The 23,533-nt window shown below is 45.1% G+C and overlaps 2 protein-coding genes across 17 annotated transcripts in view; both read left to right on the top strand.

Annotated features, from left to right (window-relative positions):
- FYN (FYN proto-oncogene, Src family tyrosine kinase) overlaps window positions 1–12,623 on the top strand; it is a 138,251-nt gene extending 125,628 nt beyond the window's left edge. For 6 of the 7 annotated variants that reach the window (XM_086876846.1, XM_086876843.1, XM_086876844.1 and 3 more), the window contains one exon: window positions 9,679–12,623. In XM_086876846.1, the coding sequence (XP_086732972.1) occupies window positions 9,679–9,887 (209 nt within the window). In that variant the 3' untranslated portion in view covers window positions 9,888–12,623. The remainder of the gene's footprint in view (window positions 1–9,678) is intronic. The other variant, XM_086876847.1, reaches the window with a different exon arrangement.
- A 3,177-nt stretch (window positions 12,624–15,800) lies between these two features.
- The window catches only part of TRAF3IP2 (TRAF3 interacting protein 2), a 29,656-nt gene continuing 21,923 nt past the window's right edge, over window positions 15,801–23,533 (top strand). For 6 of the 10 annotated variants that reach the window (XR_002863410.2, XR_015283099.1, XR_015283098.1 and 3 more), the window contains exon 1: window positions 18,788–19,331. The gene's annotated coding sequence lies outside the window, so the exon portion shown is untranslated. Of the gene's footprint in view, window positions 16,030–16,180; window positions 16,233–18,659; window positions 19,332–23,533 lie in introns of those variants that run through there. The other 4 variants (XM_086876837.1, XM_023923947.2, XM_086876835.1 and 1 more) reach the window with 3 other exon arrangements.

Raw genomic sequence — 23,533 nt, 5'->3', positions numbered from 1 at the left:
AAGGTGAAAGCCATGCATTACATGGAAAATAATTTAATCCCTTCTTTTTCTCATCAACACAGATATTAACAATAGGGGATGCCCTGCATTTCAAGAATCACCTAGCTGCATTTTTAGTTTTTTTATTAAAAAAAAATAAATTATCTAAATACTCAACAGTCTGGCTGTGTACACTGCAGCTGATTTAATGGAAAGTGCCCTACAGCAGTTTCAATTTTCCAATCTGTGCTGTGATCAAGCAGTCAGATCCATATATCAAACTGAGCAGGAAAAGCATCAAGGTGGAGTTCAGTTTATCCTCTGGTGTCTCACACCACTTCAGAAGACTGAACTCAGCAAAACTAATCTTCCAGACTTCTACCAGGAATTTCAAGTTTGCTAGCGCCTAGCAGCCAGTAGCTGATATTTGAGAAGAGAATATGGGGACTGGAAGGCATCTCATGATCAGCAGTGAACTTTGGCATGACTAACAGGGAGCAGCTTAGCAAAGGTGTGGCTGTGAGAACCGAATGAGGTAGCAGAAAATATAATGGCATGTTTCTGTGGAATGGATGAGTCCCTCTGCCCAGCACTTCCCCTTGTGGGGCGTGGCCTCTAGTCAGAGCAGCTCTGTCACCAGTCAGCACAAAAGTCTTCTTGCCATAAGGATTCCTGGTAGTGGTGTGAGAAAGCTATGATTTCTGCATGTTTATTGAGGGTTTAAGCAGACATGGCATGCTGTGCAAAGGTCAAAGACAGAAAAAAGATGTATAAGCTTTAGTTGATGCAGTGTTGCTCCCAGAGTGTGGGCAATGTTCCCGACTGGGCTGCCGGAATTCTCTAGTCACTGGCAGCAGAGTGGGTGTACAGGCCAGGTGTCACCAGCCAGGGCAGAGTTAAGGTGAAAATACCATTCCATGCAAAAAACAACCATTTAAGTATGTTTACTCACAAGTCTGTAACTGAACACAGGGTTGGCCATGGCTGCAGAGGATGTCTGCACTTCATAAATGTTTCTTTCCCTCACCAAAGGAGAAAGAGTCCGCAGGATGTGCATTTAAGTGCTTGCAATATATAACTTCTTGTAGGAGCCATGACAGTAATCTCAGGCACGGGCTGTGTCCTGAAATTCTGGACAGTTTTATTACGTGGCAGCTTGAGCACATCAAAGACAGCAGTGGGATCTCTCTCCTTTCAGCACCGTCCTACCCCTTCATCCCTCACTACATAAAGCCCTCACATGCCGAAAGTCCTTCCGGCTCACTCTCCTCCACCTGCACTAGGAAGACACCAAGTAGCTGGAAACAATTTTTTGTGTGTTACATATCACTTAGCAAAAAGGCAGACATGTACTGCCTTGGTTACACCCTGCTCAGGCTCTATGCCAGGGCCATTCCTTCCCACCAGGACTCCCCTATTGCTCATCTGGGAGGTCTTAACCGTTCTCATGGTCACCATCACTCCCCTCTGCCAATTTTACATGAGATCTTACATTTGAATGTCCAAAGTCTTTACAGATTTCAGTCCAGTCTCATTTCCCAGACCCTAAATGGGAAAGCTTTTATAGGCTGAGACAGTGGTAGAGGGGAACTGGGGCCTTCTCAGAAGGATCTGTCTTTGCAAGTGGATTGAAAAGAGAGCTTGGACTTCCCAAGATGACAAAGGCATCCTGAGCTCCGTAGAAAGCTCTCTTTTCCCCTGGTGCAGAAAGGACCATCCATCTCCTGCTTCATGCTGGGAAGAGGAAGGACCTTGTGAAGGACAAAGTTTCATTAATACCTTTTCCTGTCTGAGATAGGGAGTAGGGTTCAGATGCACCCACAGGGTTTTTCTCGCCATAATGGCATGGCTTGCACAAGGAGGAAGAATGGGATTTCTATCGCCCTGAGAGGCAAGACTCAACCCTCTTCACCCAAGTAGACAGCCCATAGGTGAAAGAATGTGGTCTGTTGGCACTGCCAGCAGTTTGGTACCCAAGATATGACACTGAAAAGTGTCAGCCTTAAAACAAAGAGGGTCATGGAGCTGTCTGTCTGCTGTGATATCCAGTTTCTGAAATAGTTGTGGGCATGTTGTCCTGATGTTCCTGCTTACAGCTTGTAGCAAGCTGGGGGAAGTGGAGAGTGGCCCTCAGACAAAGGGATTGCTCTCTTGCTTGACAAGCTCTTAGTGCCTGGAGAGATGATTTATAGCACACATCCCAGTCCTGGGGTGGTACCCATGCCTGCAGGACACCATACCTCGTGCCTTCCCATGCCTGGAACCAGGCATTGTTTTAAGCTTGTGTAAAAGGAGGGAGAAGCACAATGAGTAGGACAGAGGGGAAAGGCAGGCAGTTTACAGGAGGGAAACAGACTGGGTGGAACAGAACTTGGCATTCTTTGTCCTACAGATTCCAAGCAGTTCCTGTCCTGATGCCCCATTTTGGAAAAGAGGCTGGTGCAGTGGTGAGATATATGAGCAGTAAAGATTTTGCTGGTGGAGATAAAGATCGAGTTCTATATATAGAACTATATAAAATATAGTTAGAACTATATATCTATAATAAAGCCTTGCCCCAAACCTTATAGCTCCCACAAACAAGACCAACTTTATGGAAGATGTCCTCATGCTTCAACCAACCTGGTTCTCTGTCAGTGGTCATAATGGGCCACTATGATAACTAATTTATGCTCTTTTTTTATGCTTTCTTATCCTTTTCACAAGGCAACAGGTTAGAATAAGCAACTTTCACAGTCTTTCACACAGAGGTTCTATTTCCACTATTACAGTGGAGAAATGAAAAACAGGGCCAGAGGAGGAGCCAAGCTTAAGAAATAGTCTGCTTAGTGAACCTTTTTCAGTGTCAGGTTTTTTTTCTCTTTGACAAATGCCCTTCCCTAGCAGTAGTTGAAGAATTTGTGGTTTTTAACATGCTACCTTGGGGATAGGCAAAAATCTCAGTCGCACTGAACAAGCACCTCTGACCTTGCCCCTTCTGCTTTCTGCTGCAGTTGTCACATCAAGAGCATTTTCATTTTAACTCTAGTGTGACAGCTACCGTGATGCTACTCACATTGCTGCCTCTGGCCAGGCAGCAACCTGCCAGGCAGCAGCCCTGCAGCCTTTGGGCAGCTGTATTTAGTGTCCTCATCCCTGGGGGAAGATGGGCCATGAGTGCCAGAAAGCATGTGGTACCCAACCCTGGGGCCAAGTACATAACAGTGAGCCAGCATAGGTAGGTGGGTCTAACATCATCATGGTGAATAAGAGGTTAAGAAAGATGTGTACTCACCACATAGGATAGATAATGTCAGGTGGGTTTATTTATAAGCAAGGAAGCTCCACTCACAAGTGCTGTAGCTCAAGGTTGCATCTATTCAATGTTCTGTGTTATACCAGGCAAATAATAATTTTATTATTTATTTTAAAAATAAAAAACCAAACCACTTATTATAAAAAACAAAAACCAAAACAAAAAACAGATATTGATAGTCTAGCTTGGAGGATGAGGAAATGTTGGGGGTTTTCAGGCCTTGATTTCTAAGTGAAGTGGCATGACTTCTGGAGTTTTAAAACTCGTTCCTCCTTTTCCACTGAAATAACTTGGTTTGCATTGCACTCAGTAAGAACAGCATTCAGAGGCTGTCTTCCATTAGGAGCAGCTGTGCTGTTCCCTTCTGTGAACTGTATTAGTTTGATCACTGGTCTGAAGGCATGCAGTGGGTCAGGAAGGAGCATCATTCTCTGTCTGTGTTCTGGGTTTGTATGGCCAAGCTATCATAGTGGGGGGATGCCTGAGAAGAGGCTGTGACTTTTTGGGAGGCCCGTGGAGAGAGGAGCCCAGGCTGGAGCAGCCTGTCCTTGAAGGACCATGGAAGAGTGACCCACACTGCAGCAGTTTGGGGAGGACTGTTGCCCATGGGATGGACCCATGCTGGAGAAGTTCATGGAGAACTGTCTCCCATGTAGGGACCCCATGCTGGAGCAGGGGAAGGACTCCTCTCCCTGAGCTGCAGGAGGAACAACCAGTGATGATAACACCCATTCCTGTCTCCCCACACTGCTGGGGGAGGAGCTAGAGCTGGGAAGGAGAGAGGGGTGTGGATAAGGAGTTTTTAAGGTCTTGTTTTGCTTCTCATTATCCTGCTCTGGTTTTGTTAGTAATACATTCAATTGATATCTCTAGTTCTAGACTGTTTTGCCCATGACACTATTTGGTGAGTGGTCTATCCTGATCCTTATCTCAGCTCATGAACTCTTCATTATATTTTCTCTTCCCAGTCCAGCTGTGGAGTGGAGTGAGAGAGGGAGGCTTTGGTGGGTGCCTGGCATCCAGCCAGGGTCAACCCACTACAGTCTAAGAGAAGAAAGTGATAATAAAGTAGCCTGAAACAATTGGTCTCCTCGCTGGACTTCACATGTCCCAAAGTAATCTGTATAGCTCATTAGTTTGAATGCAGGGACAGTCCCTAGTTACAATAATGTTTTCTGTCTTCTGGAAGAGCAGCATTGTCCAGATCCATGCTGTTTGCACATCTGCTGTGCTCCATCTAGTCAAGCTCCTAAGAGCACCCCGAAGTACTTTCCAGTGTTTTCTTTAGCCACAGTTGGAAACTCCACATCCTTTTTTGTGTCGCAGTAACTCTTAAAGTAACTCTTAAAGTCACTGTAACTTATAATTCCTACAACTTTCCTAGGAAAAGCCAAGAAGTGTTTCATTTCTGTCCCCAGTTTATATGGACAGTAGATTTTTATTGCACTGAGCATTAGAGTGGTCATATCCTGTGGCATCCTGAGATTATTGAAGGTTTCATTAATAAAGCTGGACGGTGGGAGGTTATTTGATTTTTGGTCTTCTTAGGGAATAAAAAGCCAATGGAAAAGCCATCTTTTGGGAACTGGATGTTTTCTTCTTGGCCAAATCATAGTTCTTAAAACATCATGAGCACAAGCTGATTTTTCATATAATTCTATAACAATAGAATAGTCTGGGTTGGAAGGGACCTCTTAAAGGTTATCTAGTCCAATTCTACAATAAGCAGGGATATCTCAAGTTACTCAGAACCCTGTCCAGCCTGAACCTGAATGTTCCCAGGGATGGGGTATCCATGAACACTCTGGGCAACCTGCTCCAGTGTTTTACCAGCCTCATTGTAAAAACCCTTTTTTCTTATACCTAATCCTAATGTAGTCTCCCTCAGTTTAAAACCTTTTCCCCTTGTCCTATCCCAACAGGCTACCAAGCCCCCTTCAAGTACTGAAAGGCCACAATAAGGTTTTCCCAGAACTTTCTCTTCTCCAGACTGAACAATCCTGATTTTCTCAGCTATTTCTCATTTCACGGCCCTCCTCTGGACTCGCTCCAAGAGTTCCATGTCATTCCTGTGCTGGCCCCCAGAGTTGGATGCAGCCCTGCAGGCGGGGTCTCAGCAGAGCAGAGGGGCAGAATCCCCTCCCTCCCCTGCTGCCCACACTGCTCTGGATGCAGCCCAGGTCAGGTTTGGCTCTCTGGGCTGGGAGTGCCCATGGCTGGGTCATGTCCAGCCTCTCCTCCACCAACACCCCGAAGTCCTTGTCAGCAGACCTATCACTGTGTTCATCCCCCAGGCCAGACTGATACCAGGTGTTACCCCAGCCCAGGTAGAATAGCTGTACCCAACAAAAGAATATTGCTGAGTGTTTTATTTTACCAATTTAAGGATTTTAGGATAAACTTTTACGGGGTCTGGAAGCATACTACAAGCAGAATGTAATTTATTATTTATTAAGAGTTGAAACTCCTGGGTATTCATTAGGAGAGAGAGGAGTTGTACAGACGGCTCAGATATTCTCTCTGTGGTGCTAGAAGTGCAGATATGACAGACTCCTGCTATCAAAAGAGAAACTAAAACTTGCAGGATAAGATAAGTCTATAGAACAGGTTTGTAAACATAAATAGGCCGTTTAAGAGGTAAAATGTATACCTGAAGCACTGCTATTTTTATAAGCCTGACTAGTAATTCAATTGATTTAGAAATAAAAGTCCTTGAAACTTTGTTTTTAAATTAGCAGTTCATGTCAAAACTAACAGAAGTTCTTTGGCAAATCCTAGGTGCTTTAGCCCTTGCTGGATGTATGAATTCTGGTCAGGAACATGAGGATTACTTGCTTTAGTTTCGTAACTGGGGTTTACTGCAAGGGAAGGGAAAGGAGAAAGGAGAAAAGAAAAGAAGGGCATATTCCTGGATTAAACTGTGATGAAAAAACCTGGCTTGACTCACTGTCCAGGGACATAAAAATTACTGCAATTTCAGAGAGCAATGTCTCTTTCATGTCCTTTTTTCTACCTTTTTGTTAAACAAAGGGAAGTGAAGCGCTGTTTATGTTTTTCCTCCCCCTTCTGTGTCCTCGGGGTTTTTCTTCCAGCACACAGTTCATTATCAGGTTTCAGAGTGTGCATTGCAGCACTGAGTAAAGCACTGGATAAAAATACCAAACATTTGATATCTTAGAACAACAAATCAGTTGGGAAGGAGCTTTTCTGCTGCTGTTGCTTCCATCCATGTTGTACTTAAGGTTGTACTGCCAAAATAAAAGCAAAGAATGCAGTTTGTTAGTGGTTATGCATATACAAATAGATGAGTTACCAGCAACAGTTATTTTCACAGCCTTTAATGTGTAAGGGAAGTGAAGCACAGCAGAAGTCCTCACCCCAAAACACGAGGTAATTCATCTGATTCAAAGACAAAGGTGCAGATTCTTTTTCAAAACACAAATTTATAAAACTAATACTGAGAACACAACATGTTTTTTTTCTTGTAGTATCCTGAAAACAGCAAGGCCAGAAAGTTTGGGGGTTTGTGGTGTCTAACAGACCAGTAGTGTTGTTTTGTAGTCTAATGAAAAAGTGAAGTATCTTTGGAAATGTTCTGGCTGGATAGTGAGGAGCACCCAAATATTTACTCAGTGTGTTCTGGTCTGTTGTGAGCCTCTGTAACCTAACAACATCAGTTTAGAGTCAATAATATAAGAGAACCTTAACTCTAGGCATAATCTGATGTCTACAGAGGCTTGTTATTAGTCTGTTTTCATAATTTTGAAGACCTAACCATGGTCTACTTTAGGAGCCATTCAAAGTGTTCGCTCCTAGTTAAAAGCATCTAACACCAAAAATGTGGTGGTTGGATGCAGCATACAAGAAACCAGTGCTGAAGGGTTGGTCTGCAGGTTTGGGAGTACTGCAAATCAGTAATCTAACATTTCTTTTTGTAATTATCCCTGCAAAAGGGAGCATTAAGGAGAGGCCTTAATTAAGTAAGAGTATGAGAGTTTTCTGGAGAGGTTCCTCCATGCACAACAGGCAGCAAAAGAAGCTCTGCTTCTCCTTTGTCCTTTCCCTTCCTTTGCAGTAAAACCCGTATATGAAGCTGAACCAAGTACCCCTCGTGTTGGAAAACGGGAGTGCTGCAGTAAGCTAAGCAGAACCATGCTGTGACCACAACATGGATAATTGAGAGCCTAAATATAAATACAATAAGTGGGGGGACCATGCCAAGGGTAGTTAGAGTGACAGGATAGGAATATGATCCTTGCCCAGACACTGCAAATGGATATCAGTAGGAGGAAATTACCCTGGCAAGATAAGAGGAAAAGGGGTTTTGTAATCCTAACATGAGATGAGAATCTAGATGGGAACAGTCAGGAAAGGCTGAATTTTGCAGATGTTTCTTTCTAAGCATCCTTAATAATTAAACACATACAGGACACGAGGATACAGACTAAAGACTAAATCCAAGGTTACAGCAAACTAACCAGCCTAAATGCTATGTAGTGTAAGGATTTTATTCCTTGTAATGGCTTAACCCCAGCCAGTAACTTAAATACGACACAGACGCTTGCTCACTCCCACTGCCCACCCCCAGGCCCCCCAAAGGTGGGATGGGGAGGAGAACCAGAAAAAAACCTTTTCTTCTTATCTTGACAGGGTAATATCCTCCTGCTGATATCCAAGAGGTTGAGATAATAACAGTTTAATAACTGAAATAAAGTAAAATATAATAATAATTTTATTGGAAATGAAAAAGAGAGGCATATAAGCCAAGAAAAACAAATGATGCACAGTACAGTTTCTCCCAGCTTCTTGTGCACCTCCTCACTGGCAGAGCATGAGAAACTAAAAAGTCCTTGACATAGGATAAACTCTACTTATCAACAACTAAAACATCAGTTTTTTACCAACATTATTCTCAAACTAAATCCAAAACACAGCATTGTACCAGCTACTGGGAAGAGAGTTAACTCTGTCTCAACCAAAGCCAGTCATTTCTACAAGTCAAAGTGTAGAATGGACAAATTAATCTGTGTTGAAGAAGGTGATTGAATTATTCCTCACAAATAAGTTTACAAGAAATATGAGGTTTTGGGTTCTGGAGGTGGGACAAGCAAACTCTTCCAAAGGACACCCTGCAAAAAGAAAGTGGAGGATTCCCAGGGAAGGACAGTGTCATAGAAGCTAGGAAGAGGGTAAGCTAACAGAAGGTGCAACATCGTGGTGTTGGTTTCTAGATTCAGTCATGGAGCTGGTTCTCCTGCAGAGCTGCTTGGCAGGAGAATGAATTCTGCAGATATTTTTCAGCAGGGGACTGGGGCAGGACAAGCACAAAGTGTGCAGACTTCCTCTGAAACACCTCTAGATGCCTGCAGTGCCAGTCTTACCCTAGTACTGTTAAAAAGAGAGTACTGGGAAAGAGAAAAATTCTCTAAACTAAAGCTGAGGATGACTTGCAGTTAATGTTTGGTGAAATGCACATCAGCAGAGGAATCAAGGGGTTACATAGAAAAGAGAAGGTAGCAAAGGGTCTGGCTTTACTCTCAGAGTCTAGCAAGATGAGTCACCATCCCTGGAAATATTTAGAAGTCTGTAGATGTGGTGCTTAGGGACATGGTTCAGTGGTGGACTTGGCAGTGTTAGGTTAACAGTTGGACTCAGTGATCTTAAGGGTCTTTTCCAACCTAAATGTTTCTACGATTCTCTGAAGGTAATACAACTTCTTACTATTTTCTTTTGAGAGAGAGAAAGGGCTATGGTTCTTTAGTGGAGATGTTTTACTTGGCGTTTGACTTGTCTTGTGAGCAGCTTTGTTCTGTTTCGGTTTGGGAACAGTCAAATATGATGGAAACTGTACTAACCAGCACAGATGGAGGGATTGCAGGTCAGCAGCAGTAAGCTTCTGGCCTGACACTGAAGGCAATGCTGCTGGACAACCGTGGTAGCCAAGAGTAGCAGAGTTTGTCTTGAAGTCCCTGCAGTATGACCTCACAGAATGCTTTCAGAAAGGCCCACACTCAGTGTGAGGGTTTCAGAAATTCATCTTAATTTCTAGGATTTTGAATTTTCCGTTCTTTGCAATGCATTTGTTTTCCTTAAGCACATCACATATTGTGTTTCACGGTTCCTTCTGTCAGAGAGGGAAAGCACCAAATCCTGCCCATTGTGAGTAAGCCAAGAGGGTAACCATGGGAGCAGTGTTCTGTTCATCACTGCATCCTAAAACCCTTTACTGAGAAAGAAAATAATCCAGGTTACCTTGCAGTAGGTGAGGAGCTGAAACATCAGTGTGATTGTTTCACTTGTCTTTAACAAAAGAAATCAGTATGATTGAGCAAACCACCTGTGTTGCAGATACAGTTATACTTGGTTAATGTTTCTGCAATTTACTTTTTGTCTGCCCTTCACAGGCATGAATAACCGTGAAGTCTTGGAGCAAGTAGAAAGAGGTTATCGGATGCCATGTCCTCAGGACTGTCCCATCTCCTTGCATGAGCTTATGATTCACTGCTGGAAAAAAGACCCAGAGGAGCGTCCAACTTTTGAATATTTACAGGGTTTTCTTGAAGACTACTTCACTGCAACAGAACCCCAATACCAGCCTGGCGACAACCTGTAAATCCCTGGTTTCCAGACACTGTCATGAATTACCAGGTGTTTCTCAGCCCTGCCCCACCTGCTCTCCACCTTCCAACTCTGTGATCGGCTTCTCCAGAGTGCAACATCTTCCAGCACTGCAGTGCACAGGAGGGGCTGAAGCTGGGAACTTCCACAGCCCTTGCCTATGACCACTTGTCCTAACAATCTGAATGTCCTGGATGAAAAGGAGAAAAACACTTGTTTTTTCTTAATCAAAGACTCCAAAACTGCATTGTATTGATGTTATGTAAACTGCAAAACCTCTGTTCATTGTAAATAGTAACTCAGTGCCAATAACTGATCCTAGTGCTTTCCTTTTTTTAAAATGCAAAACCTATGTGATTTTAACTAGTCTTCTCCTGATTCAACTAAAAGTATTATTTTCCAGAAGTGGCCTCTTTGTCTAAAACTTTTTTTTTTTTTTTTTATGTTTTAACAAATAAAAAAATCAGGACAGGTGTTTGGGTTTTTGCTTTTTTATATATAAAATATATATAATATATATACATACCTGTACATACAGTATATGGGTGCTGTTGCAGAGGAGGCTCATTTGGAATTGAATGACTCCTGCTGCAGCTGTACCCAGAAAGCGATAATTTTACTGCAGACATGAAAACACTGGTGGGATTCTGAAAGCCAGTGATCTAATTTTTGGCTTTTGCCAAGCATGATTTTTTTAAATTGGATTGCACTTTTTGTTTATGATTATGTACCTGTAGATGGTTGTAACTTTGCTCTTTCAGGAATCACGTGCTGTATTTACAGTAATGTTTCCAATGTTTGACAAGTGTGTGATGATTTGTTCTTGAAATTAAAACGAACATATTTAAAGCAAGAAAACTACACCATCACCGTTTGAACTGGAAAATTGAAACTGCAAGGACTTCTTGTATCAAAACATGTATACTGAAACGTTTCAAAAAGATTTATTAAGCAGTGTAACCACATTCAGATGGTCTTAAAATAATAGCATTTTAGCCATGTCCCCCCGCTAAACTATTGGTCATGCAACTAGGATTTTTCTGTTTTATGTGTAACATTTTTCCATTGTAAAATAAGTGTGTTAAGTGTCCTGTACTGCTAATGAAATTACTTTCTCTGTGTCTGCAAGTTCTCCAGTGGAATTACTATGCACTTCTTTACATTTCATGGGGGATGCACAGAACAAAGTATTATCTTTTCAGTTGTCTGTACCAGCCTTGAATTACTTACGTTTAACCAAAAAACACAAAAAAAAATTCCTTTCTATTTCTATTGAGTTTTTAATACTGAGTTGCAAATTTTAAAGTCTTAATTACATTTTGTTATGGTTTATTCACAAGTTTACATTTTAAAACTGTTTAACTTTCTTAATTTAGTAATTAAAAAAAAAGAGCATTTTACATTTGGATAGTTGTTTTTTTGTTTAAACTGTGGAGCTAATGGTGGACATGAGATTAAAAACTTTTCAAGAAGGGGTGTCATGCCATTTGGGGCATCATATTTCATAGGAGTATGCAGACCAGTTACCTATGGGACATCATTTTCCAAATTACAAGGTCAATATGTTTTTAAATAGCTGGAGTTCAACTGTAAGGAAGAAGGCTGAATGCATAGCTAGTCTCTCATTTCTCTCTTCTACAGCACTTTGTTCTTTATTAGTTCTGTTGCATTTAACATGAATACTTTTACATTTACAAGTAAATGTACAATTTGCAGGAAAAGCTTTTCTATGTCTTGTATTGCTGTTGCCGCTTTAAAAGATTGCAGCCAACTAAGACTTCCTGACAGTTGAAACTTTTATTTTAATTATTTAGTACTTAGATTGTGAATTCATAATCTGAAGATTCACACATTTTCTAAAGAGAACCTTTCTTCGTTTGTGAAAACTAACCCAATAATTAATTGAGATTCACAGAACAAATTGTCATCGTTTTAATATTTTCTATACAAAAATTTGACTGAAAATCCTCTTGCAAAGGAGGCTTCCACACTTAGCCTTTCTCAAAGTGTGAATTTATATGGCAATGTTGCTTGTTACCAGATTTCCAAGATAAATTGGTTAACGTTTTACATGTAGAGTCTATAAGTAATGTTATGTACATTATATATTCAATGTTGCTGTACCTGTAGCTGTGGAGTACTGAAGAGGCCATGATCCTTGTTGGACTTCTAGCTTCCTCTTAGTACTTACAAAGCAAGTCATGGCCCTCTTTTTTTTCCCACAGCTACCCCCCTGCCTTAAAATATCATCCATGGAACTGAGGACTCGATAGTAACTCAGCGGGCTGGCGAAGCCAAAATGTCACCTCCTCAGCCCAGAGCCCGGTGGCGAGGCACGGCCATTCTGCCAAGTTCCTTAGCAGCCTTTGCTATGCCACAAACTTAAGTGCAGTTTCCATCTGTGCTGCGGGACGAGCCTAAAACGTTAGTTTGCCTGTGTTTCTGATTGGAAGTAAGACTCAGATGGGGCGTTGTTGGGGTTTTATGGCCTTTATTTCTGATTCTTGGGTTTGCTGTTTCTTGTATTGCATTCGGTCTCCGAGTACCATGTTGGTCTCTGCCGGATCTCTGCCTGCAGCTGGCTTGTGTGCAGACTGGTGCCACTGTTGAGTGGCAAATCCAGACCATTTCTCATCGGTAGCTCTTCTGCTTCTTTTTCTTAATGTTGGGAGTTTTGTTGTTTGGGTTTTTTAATCTCTCAAATAAAAACATTAGCAAAAAATTTAAACAAGGTTGTTAGGTTTTTTTGCTATAAATTAATAAAAGCCTTTTCTTAAGCACTGTGTACACACCACAAGTAGCTGTGTGGTGACTGTAAAAGTAGAATTTATGAGATTAAGGATCTCCTTTTCCTTCCAATATTTTTTTAATGTAAGACTAAGTACATTCCACCCAGATAAAAACAATTGGCCTAATTCTCCCCCCACCAGCCCACCTGATTCCCAACCGATCCATGGTGTGGTGGCTGAGTTCCAGAAGAGGTGTTCTGGTAGACCTACCAGCAGCAGAAAGGACTCAGTGGGGTGACACAGGCATCTCTAAGCCAAGTTTAATCCAAAACCAGTCTCAGGAAAAGTGGCAGCTGGAAATGGTACACTGCTGCAAAAGGGATGGTTAGTATGGTTACTCTATTTCTGTGAGAAAATTATGTGAGACAATTATGTGAGACTTGGTGGTCTTTGAAAAAGACAGAAGTTTGTCAAAGGCACTAACATGATATTCTTTGGCTTTTGTGAACAGTGCTCAGTGTAGCTCTGGGTGACAATCTGGTTTTGATTTAATTACCACTGTAGAAAAACAAAGTAAACACGGAACAGGAGAGTGATTAACTGCTGAAATTACAAGAATAATCACAAATGGAAAATTTGTCTCCAGTGTGAGTCTTTCTCCTGAAGCCTCTAGACTGGAAAGGACTACCTGCAGCCCAAGAAGGCAGATTGCTAAATATCTCAATCTTGCCACATAACTTCAAGGTGAGTGGAAAGCTCCTCAAATTTATTTTAACGTGCAACATCCTTTTCTCAAGTGCTGCAATAAAAAATGCAGCACGCTAATGAATGCTACCATATTGTACCCAAGGGGTTTAAGGGCCTCACGCGAGGCTGAGCCCAGGCATGCAAGAGCTATTAGGAGATATACAGTAGCTCCTCTTCTAAAGTGTAGACAATATTCATTCATCAAAGAAGCCTTTTCCTGTCTAATGGGAAATTACCACCAGCAGTGCAGACAAAAGGATATTTATTTTCTCCAGTTGTGTCAGTTTGAGGGTCTGTCTGTCTTTCAAGAATAATTGAAGTCTGTTTGTAGCTCAGAAATCTCATTGTGTTCTGCAGTCTTGGAAAGCAGTGATTATAATTTCCTGTGACTCATACACAGGGATATTTTATCACTGAGGGGACTCCTGTCAACTGGAGCAGCATTTTCTGCCATCTTAACTGAAGAAAGGGGCACTTCATTTTCAGACTTTCCTGCACAGACCAAACCAGAACCCGTGTCCTTTCTGCAGAAAAGGGGCCCCTTGCTGGGATTGCCACATGAGTAGAGTGCTAGTGTCTCCCTCTCAGTGCTGCTAAATTTCTCAGGAGAACTTCTGACAGCTGAAATCAGGCTGCTGAGGTTCATTTTGAATGTTAGAGAGGAAATGCTGGCTTCCTTTAAGTCTGAGATATTTTCTGTTGACTTTTAATACAGAGCCTACTCTTATGTGTGTGTGCGTGTGTAAAATTATCTGTAACTCAAAAGGCAACTCACACATAAGACATCTACACAAACATCAATCTATCTCCTTGTATTCCTCCCCTGTAGCTGAATGCTTAGCAAAAATGTAAAACTGGGACATGAGTAGATTAGAGGACAAAATGATGTTAACAACAAAAGAGCTGCTCTTTTTTTTTTCTTGTTTTCCTTTTTTATTTTTTTTCCCCTGCTGGTTCCCACTACATGATCTGTTACAATCCCTATTCCCAAACCAGCAGAGGTGGTAGCAGCAAGCTGGTGCTACAGCCCAGAGATGCTGTGGGTCTCTGGCTACTGCAAAGAGCAGCCTGCAGTTGATTTTAAAGTTGGGGAGAGAAAACGTTTCTCCCAAGGGCATGGCTGCAGTTTGGAGCCTGCGGCGGAAGCGTGCAGGAGTGCTGAGAGAACTGCCCTCCCAGGAAAAGCAGGTCATTAGCTGGTAGGCGCTGCATGGTGTGGTGGAGAGGCAGAGCCAAAGGTTGCAGCAGCAGCTGTGTTTGCAGCACCAGCTGTGCTCACAGCGCCTGTGCTTCCTTGTGCCCAGGGATTTGGGTGATGAGATTAGAGCAGGCTGAGGAGCGTGAACTGCGGTTTCTGCTTGCAAATGTAAATATCTTCTCTGCTACAGCGTCGAGGAAAATAGTGTATGTTCAAGATGGGAAAAAAAATCACAGGACTGGTGTGGCCTGTGACTGCGAGGCAAGTGTTGGTTCTGCCTGACCAGGCCAGATGGAAGTTTGATTGTTTGGCTCATTGTTGGGAATAACTCGGCATTTAAGCTCTGTGAATAGCTAAAAGGGCAGAGAGTAAAGAAATGAGATTATCCTTCTCCCCCTACAGCCAAGCTAGAGCTTGCCAAGGGCTCTGGTTTGCTTTTTTGTGCATCAGCATTTGTTGCTGAGCTCCTGCACCCAGAGCCTTGTGAAGTTTGTCCAGCTACCTATTGTCACAGCTTCACACAAAATTCCTGAGCCCTGTAATGGATGAATTCAAATCTGGAAAAAGAAAAAAAGAATTCAGGGCTGCTTTGTGACTCTTTGGGCTCAGCCTCATGACAGAGGCCTGTCTGTGAGCCCTGGAATTCCCTGTGCTTTATTCGCTGCTGCACTTCAGGTTCTGGGCTGCCTGTCAATCCCACAGGCTGCTGGATTTCCCCAGCTAGAAGATGCTACTCATATAGGAAGGGTCCCTGGTGTTGGGAAAGGGCTGCAGGGGTCCCAGCAGAGCCCTCCTGGCACCACATAGGGCCTGGCCCATCACTGTTCCTGGGACAGGCTTCCAGGAGAGAAGTGGGAATGAAGAAGGAGCCTGCAGCTTCCCTGGACACCCAGAGCTGCCATGCTCTGTTGGCAGCAGTTCAGGCACAACTGTGTGGAGCTGCTGACGGGTCTTGGGGTGGCTTGGCCAGGGCTGTGTTGCTACAGCCCATAGTCCCAGTGACAATGGAGAAGCACATGCTAAACCCTGCCCTCCTAAAAAAACAAAGGCAACAAGCCACATGGGGAACAGCTTTGTGTCTTAAAGAGAGAGGACTAGTTACATTTGATCACGAGAGCTCAAGTGTTCCCTCAAATTCCCATGCCTCCCAAAAGCAGTGCGGCTGCCAGCTGAGCTTTGTCTGTGACCTCATATACATCCAGTGTATAAAACACATTCCACATATTGAACATTTGCATATGTTACATGTCTTTTGTTCCACTTGGGTGGCCTTTTCCTCCCCTCCCCCCCACCTCCTGCCCCATTACTCATCCATGCACCTCCCGTCACGTTATTCTGGACGTGTCACTTCTGAAGGCCTATACATCCCTACCCTGTGGAGAATGGGGGCTCTGCTAATTGTCAAACATTGAGTGGGGAATGATCAATGGGTGACTAATTGGATGCAAGAGGGAGTAAAATAGGTATTACTTAGCTTCTGCTCTTAATTAAGAGGATACATAATGCTGTGGGGAAAATCTTAACAAATGGCAGGAGTGGCTTTTGTCATTACGCAGGGTTTGATTACAAGCACTGCACAAGCTAACATCCGGATATGGTTTTCTTTCCTTTCAGGTGTCTCTTCAGGTGTGACTGAAAAATGCCAAAGCAGGAGCCTTAAAATAAAGTAAGAGGAAAATATTTTTGCAGGCATATGCCTAGCAATGTAAACAGCAAGGCCCCAGTTTTCCTCACAGTGCAAAAGCAGCAAGGGACAAGCCACATGCAGAGAACCAGAGTGAGACCATCGTGCATGTTATGCTGAGGCAGACAGGGTTAAAGGCTCACTGCAATGTCTCCAGGTTAATTCACAGCACCAATGTTAAAACAGGAGCAACAAGACAGCACTTTATTTGAACATTTAATCATTTGGAAGCAAAAACATACATGATTTATTTCTCCAAATACAGAGATATGGTAGGAAATATGAGAAGGGGCACTTGATACCAACACTTTCTTCCTAAAGAAAAAAGAAATATTACGACTCCTGAAGGATTAGGAACCTTTTTAGAAAAAAAAGGTCTGTGTCACTTGCCTTGCCAATGAAAACCATCCTGCATTTGAATCTGTCCTTTTTATGACAAGCCCAATATGACTCATCACATTCTGCTTGTAAATAATGTACAAATGAGACACTAACTTTAGAGAGCTCAGTTTTATTTGGCTTTCAGTGAGTGAAGCCAGTAGGGTAGGAAGACTTCAAATATATAAAAGAGGCCTTCAGAAGGCAATTATGGTGGCTTCAGTTTTGGAGATGAGGGTGGTTTTTGAAATGCTGAAATAAACTTGGGTATCTGTTGTTCAAGTTTCCTAATCCAAAAATGAGTTAATTGACAGCAGTTTCTACAGCTTTGTAGGAGGGTACTTAGGCTCGGGCTGGACCTTTGAAACCCACTCTGCAGACAGTGCTGTTAACAGAGTCAGCAGAGTGTGACTTTCAAGCTATTTTTCCTCTCCTGGTCAGGCTGTTAATAAGGTACATAAAGCTCAAGTGAGAGGAAACTGCTCCAAATTTCTGCTGTTTTCTGGGGCTTGGCAAGTTAAAGAGGGGACAGAGACTGGTTCTTTGGCCACATCTACAGACACCATTAGGTCTCTACATTTCTGGACCTGGGATTGCTCGCACAAGGGACAGATCTCACAGTCAGAACCTTCCTCTCCTGGCCAACTGGCAGCTGTCTACAGAGGTGGCAGGTGGACAGTGTTGTTTGCTGGATGTTACAAACCAGTGTCCAGGGTTTGACCAGCAGAGAACAGAGGACTGTCCATACCCATTGTTGGTGAGGGAGGCCATCCACCATGTGAAGGGACTCCATAGCAGAGTCTTTTACAAAGGAACGGCACAAATGTGAGTATTGATGCAACTTTCTATGGGACACTCTGCCTGCCAAGTCCCCATGCTGCCTGCATTCCCTGAGGAGCGGGTCATCACACAGCAAACACTACATACATCCCTCACATACATCCCAGGAAGGTCAGACACTCCACAGAGCAACTCTCCCTCCCTGCTTCCATCCTGTCGGTGTTCACCAAGGTCCTGATTTTGGTTCCTGTGTGGCTGTGGGCCCCTCGCCACCCTCACCCACTGTTGCACACAATGGAGCTGTCACTGCTCCCAAGCTGGAGGCCAGTGGGAAAACTGGCAGGAGAGGCCGCCACCCTAGCCCAGTGTGGTACAACTCGGGGTTCAGGCAGCCTTGATGAAAATGCCAGCTGTCAGGGTGCTCATGGTACAAAACAGCTGTGCAGCGCGGGCCAGGCCAGAGGGATTAAACCTCCATCTGACTCAAATGACTGTGGTTATAATGCAGCCACTCCAGCCTCAGGCATCTAGTGCTCATCATATCTGGGTCTGGCTGGGACCAGCAGGGACTGTCCAGGAAGTCTGGCAGCAGTCAAGGACAAATTTAGGATGCTCTAAAAGGGAACCCTTGCCTTGGCACAGGAGGGAGGAAGCAGGGAAGAAGGGAGTCAGGAAGGCCAGTTCTGGGGCCGGGCTGCAGGGCATCACTGCACTGCCATCAATACAGTCATACTTAGTGCTCGGATGGAGGCACATGCTGCTCCCAGCTGCTTGGGGTTTCCCTCAAAAAATGTGTGTGGTCATTCCCTGATGAGAGGAGGTAATTTCCTGGGTCACCGCTTTGCCTGTGGACCAGAAAGAGGGGCTGGCAGAGTGGTGGGCATCCCGAGAGAGCCATTCCCGGGGGCTGGAATGCTGGGCATGCGACCCCTTCCTCCGGCCTCAGTGTCCCAGGACGGGCACAGGCAGGAGCAGCGGTGGCACTGGCGGAGCCAGGAGCTTTGGGGATGGTTTAGCTGTCCCTGTGTGTGCAGGCAGAGCTGCCAGGCTCTGAGGCAGTGCGGGGTGTCCGCCCGTGCTCATCACTTGGAGGATGAGGAGCCCAGGCTGCAGCTGAGTGAACCTCCTTCTAGGGTTAAAGAAAGAAAATGAGGCTGGAGACCAGGAAGAGCTTCTCGGCAGGGAGATGCGCTGAGTGGGGGGTCAGGACGGTGGTGTGGGCTGGGACGAAAGCGGCCGGAGGGGCTTTCCTGGGGCAGCTCACCCAGGATCTCCGCAGCTGCTCGGCTCCCAGGAGCGCTGAGAATACAGAAGTTTCAGCTTGTAGGAAAACCGAGTTTCTGCTCCTTGAGAGTGCAGAAACTTGGAAGTGTCTAGAAATCGAACCTAAAAGAAAGAACCAGACGAAAAAATCCCTTTTTTTTGTTGTTCTTTATATAGTTCCTACACGCATCATGTGATTGTCTTCTGTAGTCTGAATCACAGCCGATTGAACATTCGGCATTGACGGTAAGGCGACCGAGGGCTGAAAGCGAGGGATGACTTTCCCGACGAGGCACACGGTTTAGGAATGACAGCGGGCTTCCCGCTGCGTTCTTCACCGGCGGCGCTCAGGCAGGGGCCGCCCGGCTCCCCACAGGAGAGGCGGCGAGCGGCGCGCAGGGAGCTGCGAGCTTCCAAGTGTCACTCCCCCACCGAGGCTCTCCCGCCGCCGCCGTGCTGAGCCCTGCCTGCCTCTTCCACTTCCTGCTGCAGAGCCAGTTCTGCCGCTCACCTGGGAGAGGCAGGGAGGCTGTCGTAAAAGGAGGGGAAAGCCGCCCGGCCGGCTGTGGAAGGAGCCCCGGGCGCGGCGGGGAGCGCAGGAGGCGCGCAGCCCTCTGGCTCTCCTCGGGCAGCCCAGCGCGAACCTCCCTCGGCCGCAAGGTAAGAAGTGCCCGAGGTGCCGCCTCTCTCGGCCCCTGTTTGCCCTCAGCTGCTGGCCCACGCCGGGCTCTCGCTGGGGCTTCCTTCCCCCACTTCCAGTTGCTGTCTCGCTCGCTTTCTCCCCCCTCTCTCGTGTCATGAGAGCCCGACTTTCACAGATGGTTACAACATGTTTCAGCCATTTCGCTGCAGTTTGTTGGTTCTTGTTCTTTTATTATTTTATTTTTTAAATCGGGAGGGGTTTGGGGTAAACACTGGGGGCGGACACGCCTGGTGTCGAAATGTTGTCCTGCCTATTTACGTAGTTGCCTGGCAATGCCTGGCGGCCAGGCCTGATCCCGCTCCCGCCCTACCCGGCTCGGCAGGCTCAAGGTGCTGTGTTGGCAGATGGCCCTCTCCTTCCTCTCCCTTGCCCTTCCCTTCCCTTTCCTCTTCCCTTTCCTTCCCATTCCCTTTCCCCGCTGACCTGGGGCTGCATAGGACATGTCCACAGACCTGGTGAGGGAGAGGCAGCAGCAAGCAGACAGGATCGCAGACCCTTTTTGCTCCATCCTCTATAGCCTTGGCATGGGAACAAGTGGGAGCAAGGTGGTAGTGTTCTTTTCAATTAGGATAGAATCAGCTATATAAAACCTGCTCCCATTTCACCCAGTTTCAGGATACAGATTTTGTAGGGTTAGCACTGGCTGGGCACCAAGATGGGCACATCTGGGCGTACTGGCCCTCAGCCACCACCAGCAACCGCGAGATTAGAAATTCCCATTTCCTGCAAGCTCTGGGTGGGTTCAAGGCCTGGACTGGCCACACCAGTGCCCCACCATGACCAGATGTTGCTGTGGCACCCAAGGTGGGTGATGCCAGGCACAGGGATGCCAGGGTGGGAGGCTAGCTCCCGATGGTGCTGCTGCCTGCACTGCTGTCAGCCTCTGAAGCCGGCCTTGCCCTTGCAGAGTGCTGGCAGTGTCTGGAAGCATGCTGTATTTTTTATTTTCTTATTTTCCAATGGAGTTGAGTTTTCTTTCTGCTTTCCTTAAGGCAGGAAGCAAGGCATGTGCAATTATGGTGTTCGTGTCTGTCAGTGCCCCCCACCCCCAGCAGTGGCTTTTGAAGTTTGGCAGAGGGTACATGTCTGAAAGATACACACATTTCTGCACGTTTCATGACTGCAAGTGAGCGAGGCAGTTCTCACGCCAGCTGAGGGAGACACGTCAGGTCCCGCAGGCTTCCCTCAGCCTCCCACCGCCCACGCACCTCGCAGCCCTCCTGCTGCAGAGCAGGGAGAGTGGCTAGGGATGGGAGAGACGTCAGCCCTCTGAAATACCAGGGCTTCTTTAGGAACCAGAGTCTTCAATGTAAGGCATGAAGCTATAGGAAAGCAGGCTGAGGAAATTGATAGCTCTCAGGGTGATCCCCCATCCCATCCCACTGAGCCAGCCACAGTTTTGTGACAGGAGTTTTGGATGTCCCGGGGTCATGGGATATCCCAGACTGGGGATTCTTAAGTGCTTGTGGGAGTTTTGTCAGCACCAGACATGGGTGGGAAGTACCCTCTGGAAAACAGTTACATTTTTAAGGATACCAAAGATAATTGTAGACATTTTCATATTTCACAAAATTTAGAAAACTGGCAGGGATATATCTGAGATGCCTGTTTAGATTGTGCTAGGAAATGTCACCCTTCTAGTTTCTTACTACTTATGAATCTACTTTCTTACTACTTATACATGTTGAAAGAATGCCCAGCATTCTTTCAACATGTATATCGATGTCCACACTAAAAAGGCAAAAAATATCGGGTCTGCTCTAGACTTTGCACCATGGACTGTTCAGTCAAGCAGCATTAGTGCTGCAAAAGAGTTTGTGATGTTTGCCATGCAGGCAGGATTTGAAGTATATTCTCCTGACACACATAGATTTTCCTGCCAATGCTTCAGAAAGTACATGAGAGCAACCATATAGCCAGAGGAACATTATTTTCATATTATTTTTCTAATTTTTCCAGAACTCATAAAAACAAACATTACTTGTCCTAGAGGGCTAAAAGTCTGGCCTAAGAATGTGACACGTTGCCTTACTCTTTGCTGTGGAGGGTACCCAAGGGAGAGGGTCAGCATCTGTGATGACAGCAGCCAAAATTTCTCATGGTGAAGTGTGAAACTCTGAAGCTTGGATTTCCTTGGCAGTGCTTATTTAAGTTGTGGACCCAAACCAGTTCCCACATTTGCACTTGCTCCTCCTGTAAGGATTTCTCTCTGGGTTTTTTTGAGGGAAGTTGTGTCTAGTGCTTCCATAGAAAAAGCTGCACGTAGAGCAAGTGCTCTTGCACACTTATCTGACCCCATGGCAACAGCATTCTTTGGGATCTCACCATGGGCATCCTCACAGCAGCTTGCAAATTCTGCATCCACTTACTCCCATCCTGCAGATGGATATCAGCAGCACCAGGGAGCTTAAGGGATTCAGCCAAAGTATGCAGGAATTATTTGGAAATCAAGAAATTCTTGTCTGTTCCCCCCACCCTCTCTGCTTGTGATCTCTACCCATGCCATTTCAGAAATGCTGTGACTGGTGAATAAAAAGCCCTGTCCTTGTGTGTTGTGCACCAAGGAAGGTGAAGTTTCTTTCTCATCCTGATGATGTTTTCTGTTTTAACAAGGTAGACAAATAAAACTTTGATCAAAAGAGTAAAGGTATTTTCCCCCTCTCCAGAAGCAGCAGAGAGCACAACCATGCCTGTGTTGCAGTCTCTCTCTCTCCTCTGTTTCCTCATGGCAGAAGGTTTCTAATCAGAAGCAGATAGATGGTTAGTGTGTGTTTTGGGACAGCACATCCTGACAAGTCTTCGTGCTAGAAAACAGATGAAACCTGATGGATTTTGCAATCAGCTGCAAGAAAATAGTACAGATGAGCTGAGTCCAACACCCTTCCCCTTGTCCTCTTGCCTCCGTGAGAGGATTTTTAGGGGACTTTGGCTATTGCTTCAAACTTGGGTGCTCAGGCCCACCTCTACTGACCTGCAGAAGAATTTGCTCCCCTTCATTTATGCTCTCCCTGCAGGTTTCTAGGAGTGACCATGGCCAGCAGCATCTGGCTCTGAGCAGGAGGTTGGGTGACTTCCTCTGTCTCCCTGGCAGAAGCAGAGGAAGAAGCTCTCTGGGTGTGGGAAGCCTCACAATGAAGCTGGAAAGGGGTTCTTGTCAGGAGCTTGAATCACTGAGCACCCACCCACAAAGGTTATTTGCTGAATTAATGCACATTGCAGAGCTGGGTGTATAAGGAGAGGAAAGCAAAAGAGTGGATTAAGGAGTTCCCTTGACATTTTTGGGAGCAGTCCAGGCTCTGTCCCTCTAGGAAGGGCCTCCTCACTTTATTACAAGCAGGAATATAAGCAATGGCTCCAGCTGGTTATCAGTAATCTCCTGAATAGTCAGAGGTGCAGGGGGGATATTAAATTCTTGACGTTTTCTGGCAATATCATGAACTGACTTGAAGTGCAGTGTCTTTCCAAATGAGGTTGGGCACGATCTCTGCTCTCCAGCAGCCTCTGTGCCAGAGCAGGGATCAGGCTACAGGTTTCTGAGGGTATTTCAGTATGCTGAAGCATTCCTCTCCTCTAGTTCTTCAACACAGGAGACCAAGCAGGTAATTTTCTGCCCTATGCCTAACTGTATTTGCAGTATAATCTAACTAGAAAAGTCAAAGGAAACAAAATGAAACTCAGCAGCAAAAGGCAACATAAAATACAGGGATAATGGGCTCTTTTGGGTCTTTTTCCAAAAGCCAAGAATCTTCAGCTAAGCAGAAACAACACCCTGAAGTACTGCTGCTGGAGGAGGATGTTTTTGAATAATCTGTTACATTTTCAGCAATGTGGGGATTTCTCTTGGGAATTCCCATCCACATGCTATTGCCAGTGTTGCTCAAAGAATGTTCAGCATGTCCTGGGGTTAATTTATCCCTGGGGCCATCACTACAGGCAGAGCTCTGCTGTTGTAAGAGCTCCTCTCTCCAGCCAGGGCTACTGAGGGAGGAGGAGGAGGATGAAGTCACATTTCTTACTTTCTTGATGCCAAAGCCCTCATCCCCTTGGTGCCTTCTGCCTTGACTCTGTGGGAGCAGGGGCTGTGCATGGATCTCAAAGCTCAGCTTTTGCTTACATCTTGCAGCAGGATCTAAGCAAAAACCAATCTGAAACAACAGGA

Source organism: Cyanistes caeruleus, chromosome 2 (genome assembly GCF_971803275.1).
Source record: "Cyanistes caeruleus chromosome 2, bCyaCae1.hap1.1, whole genome shotgun sequence".
Classification (NCBI taxonomy): domain Eukaryota; kingdom Metazoa; phylum Chordata; class Aves; order Passeriformes; family Paridae; genus Cyanistes; species Cyanistes caeruleus.
This window is presented reverse-complemented; position numbering and strand designations above follow the sequence as displayed.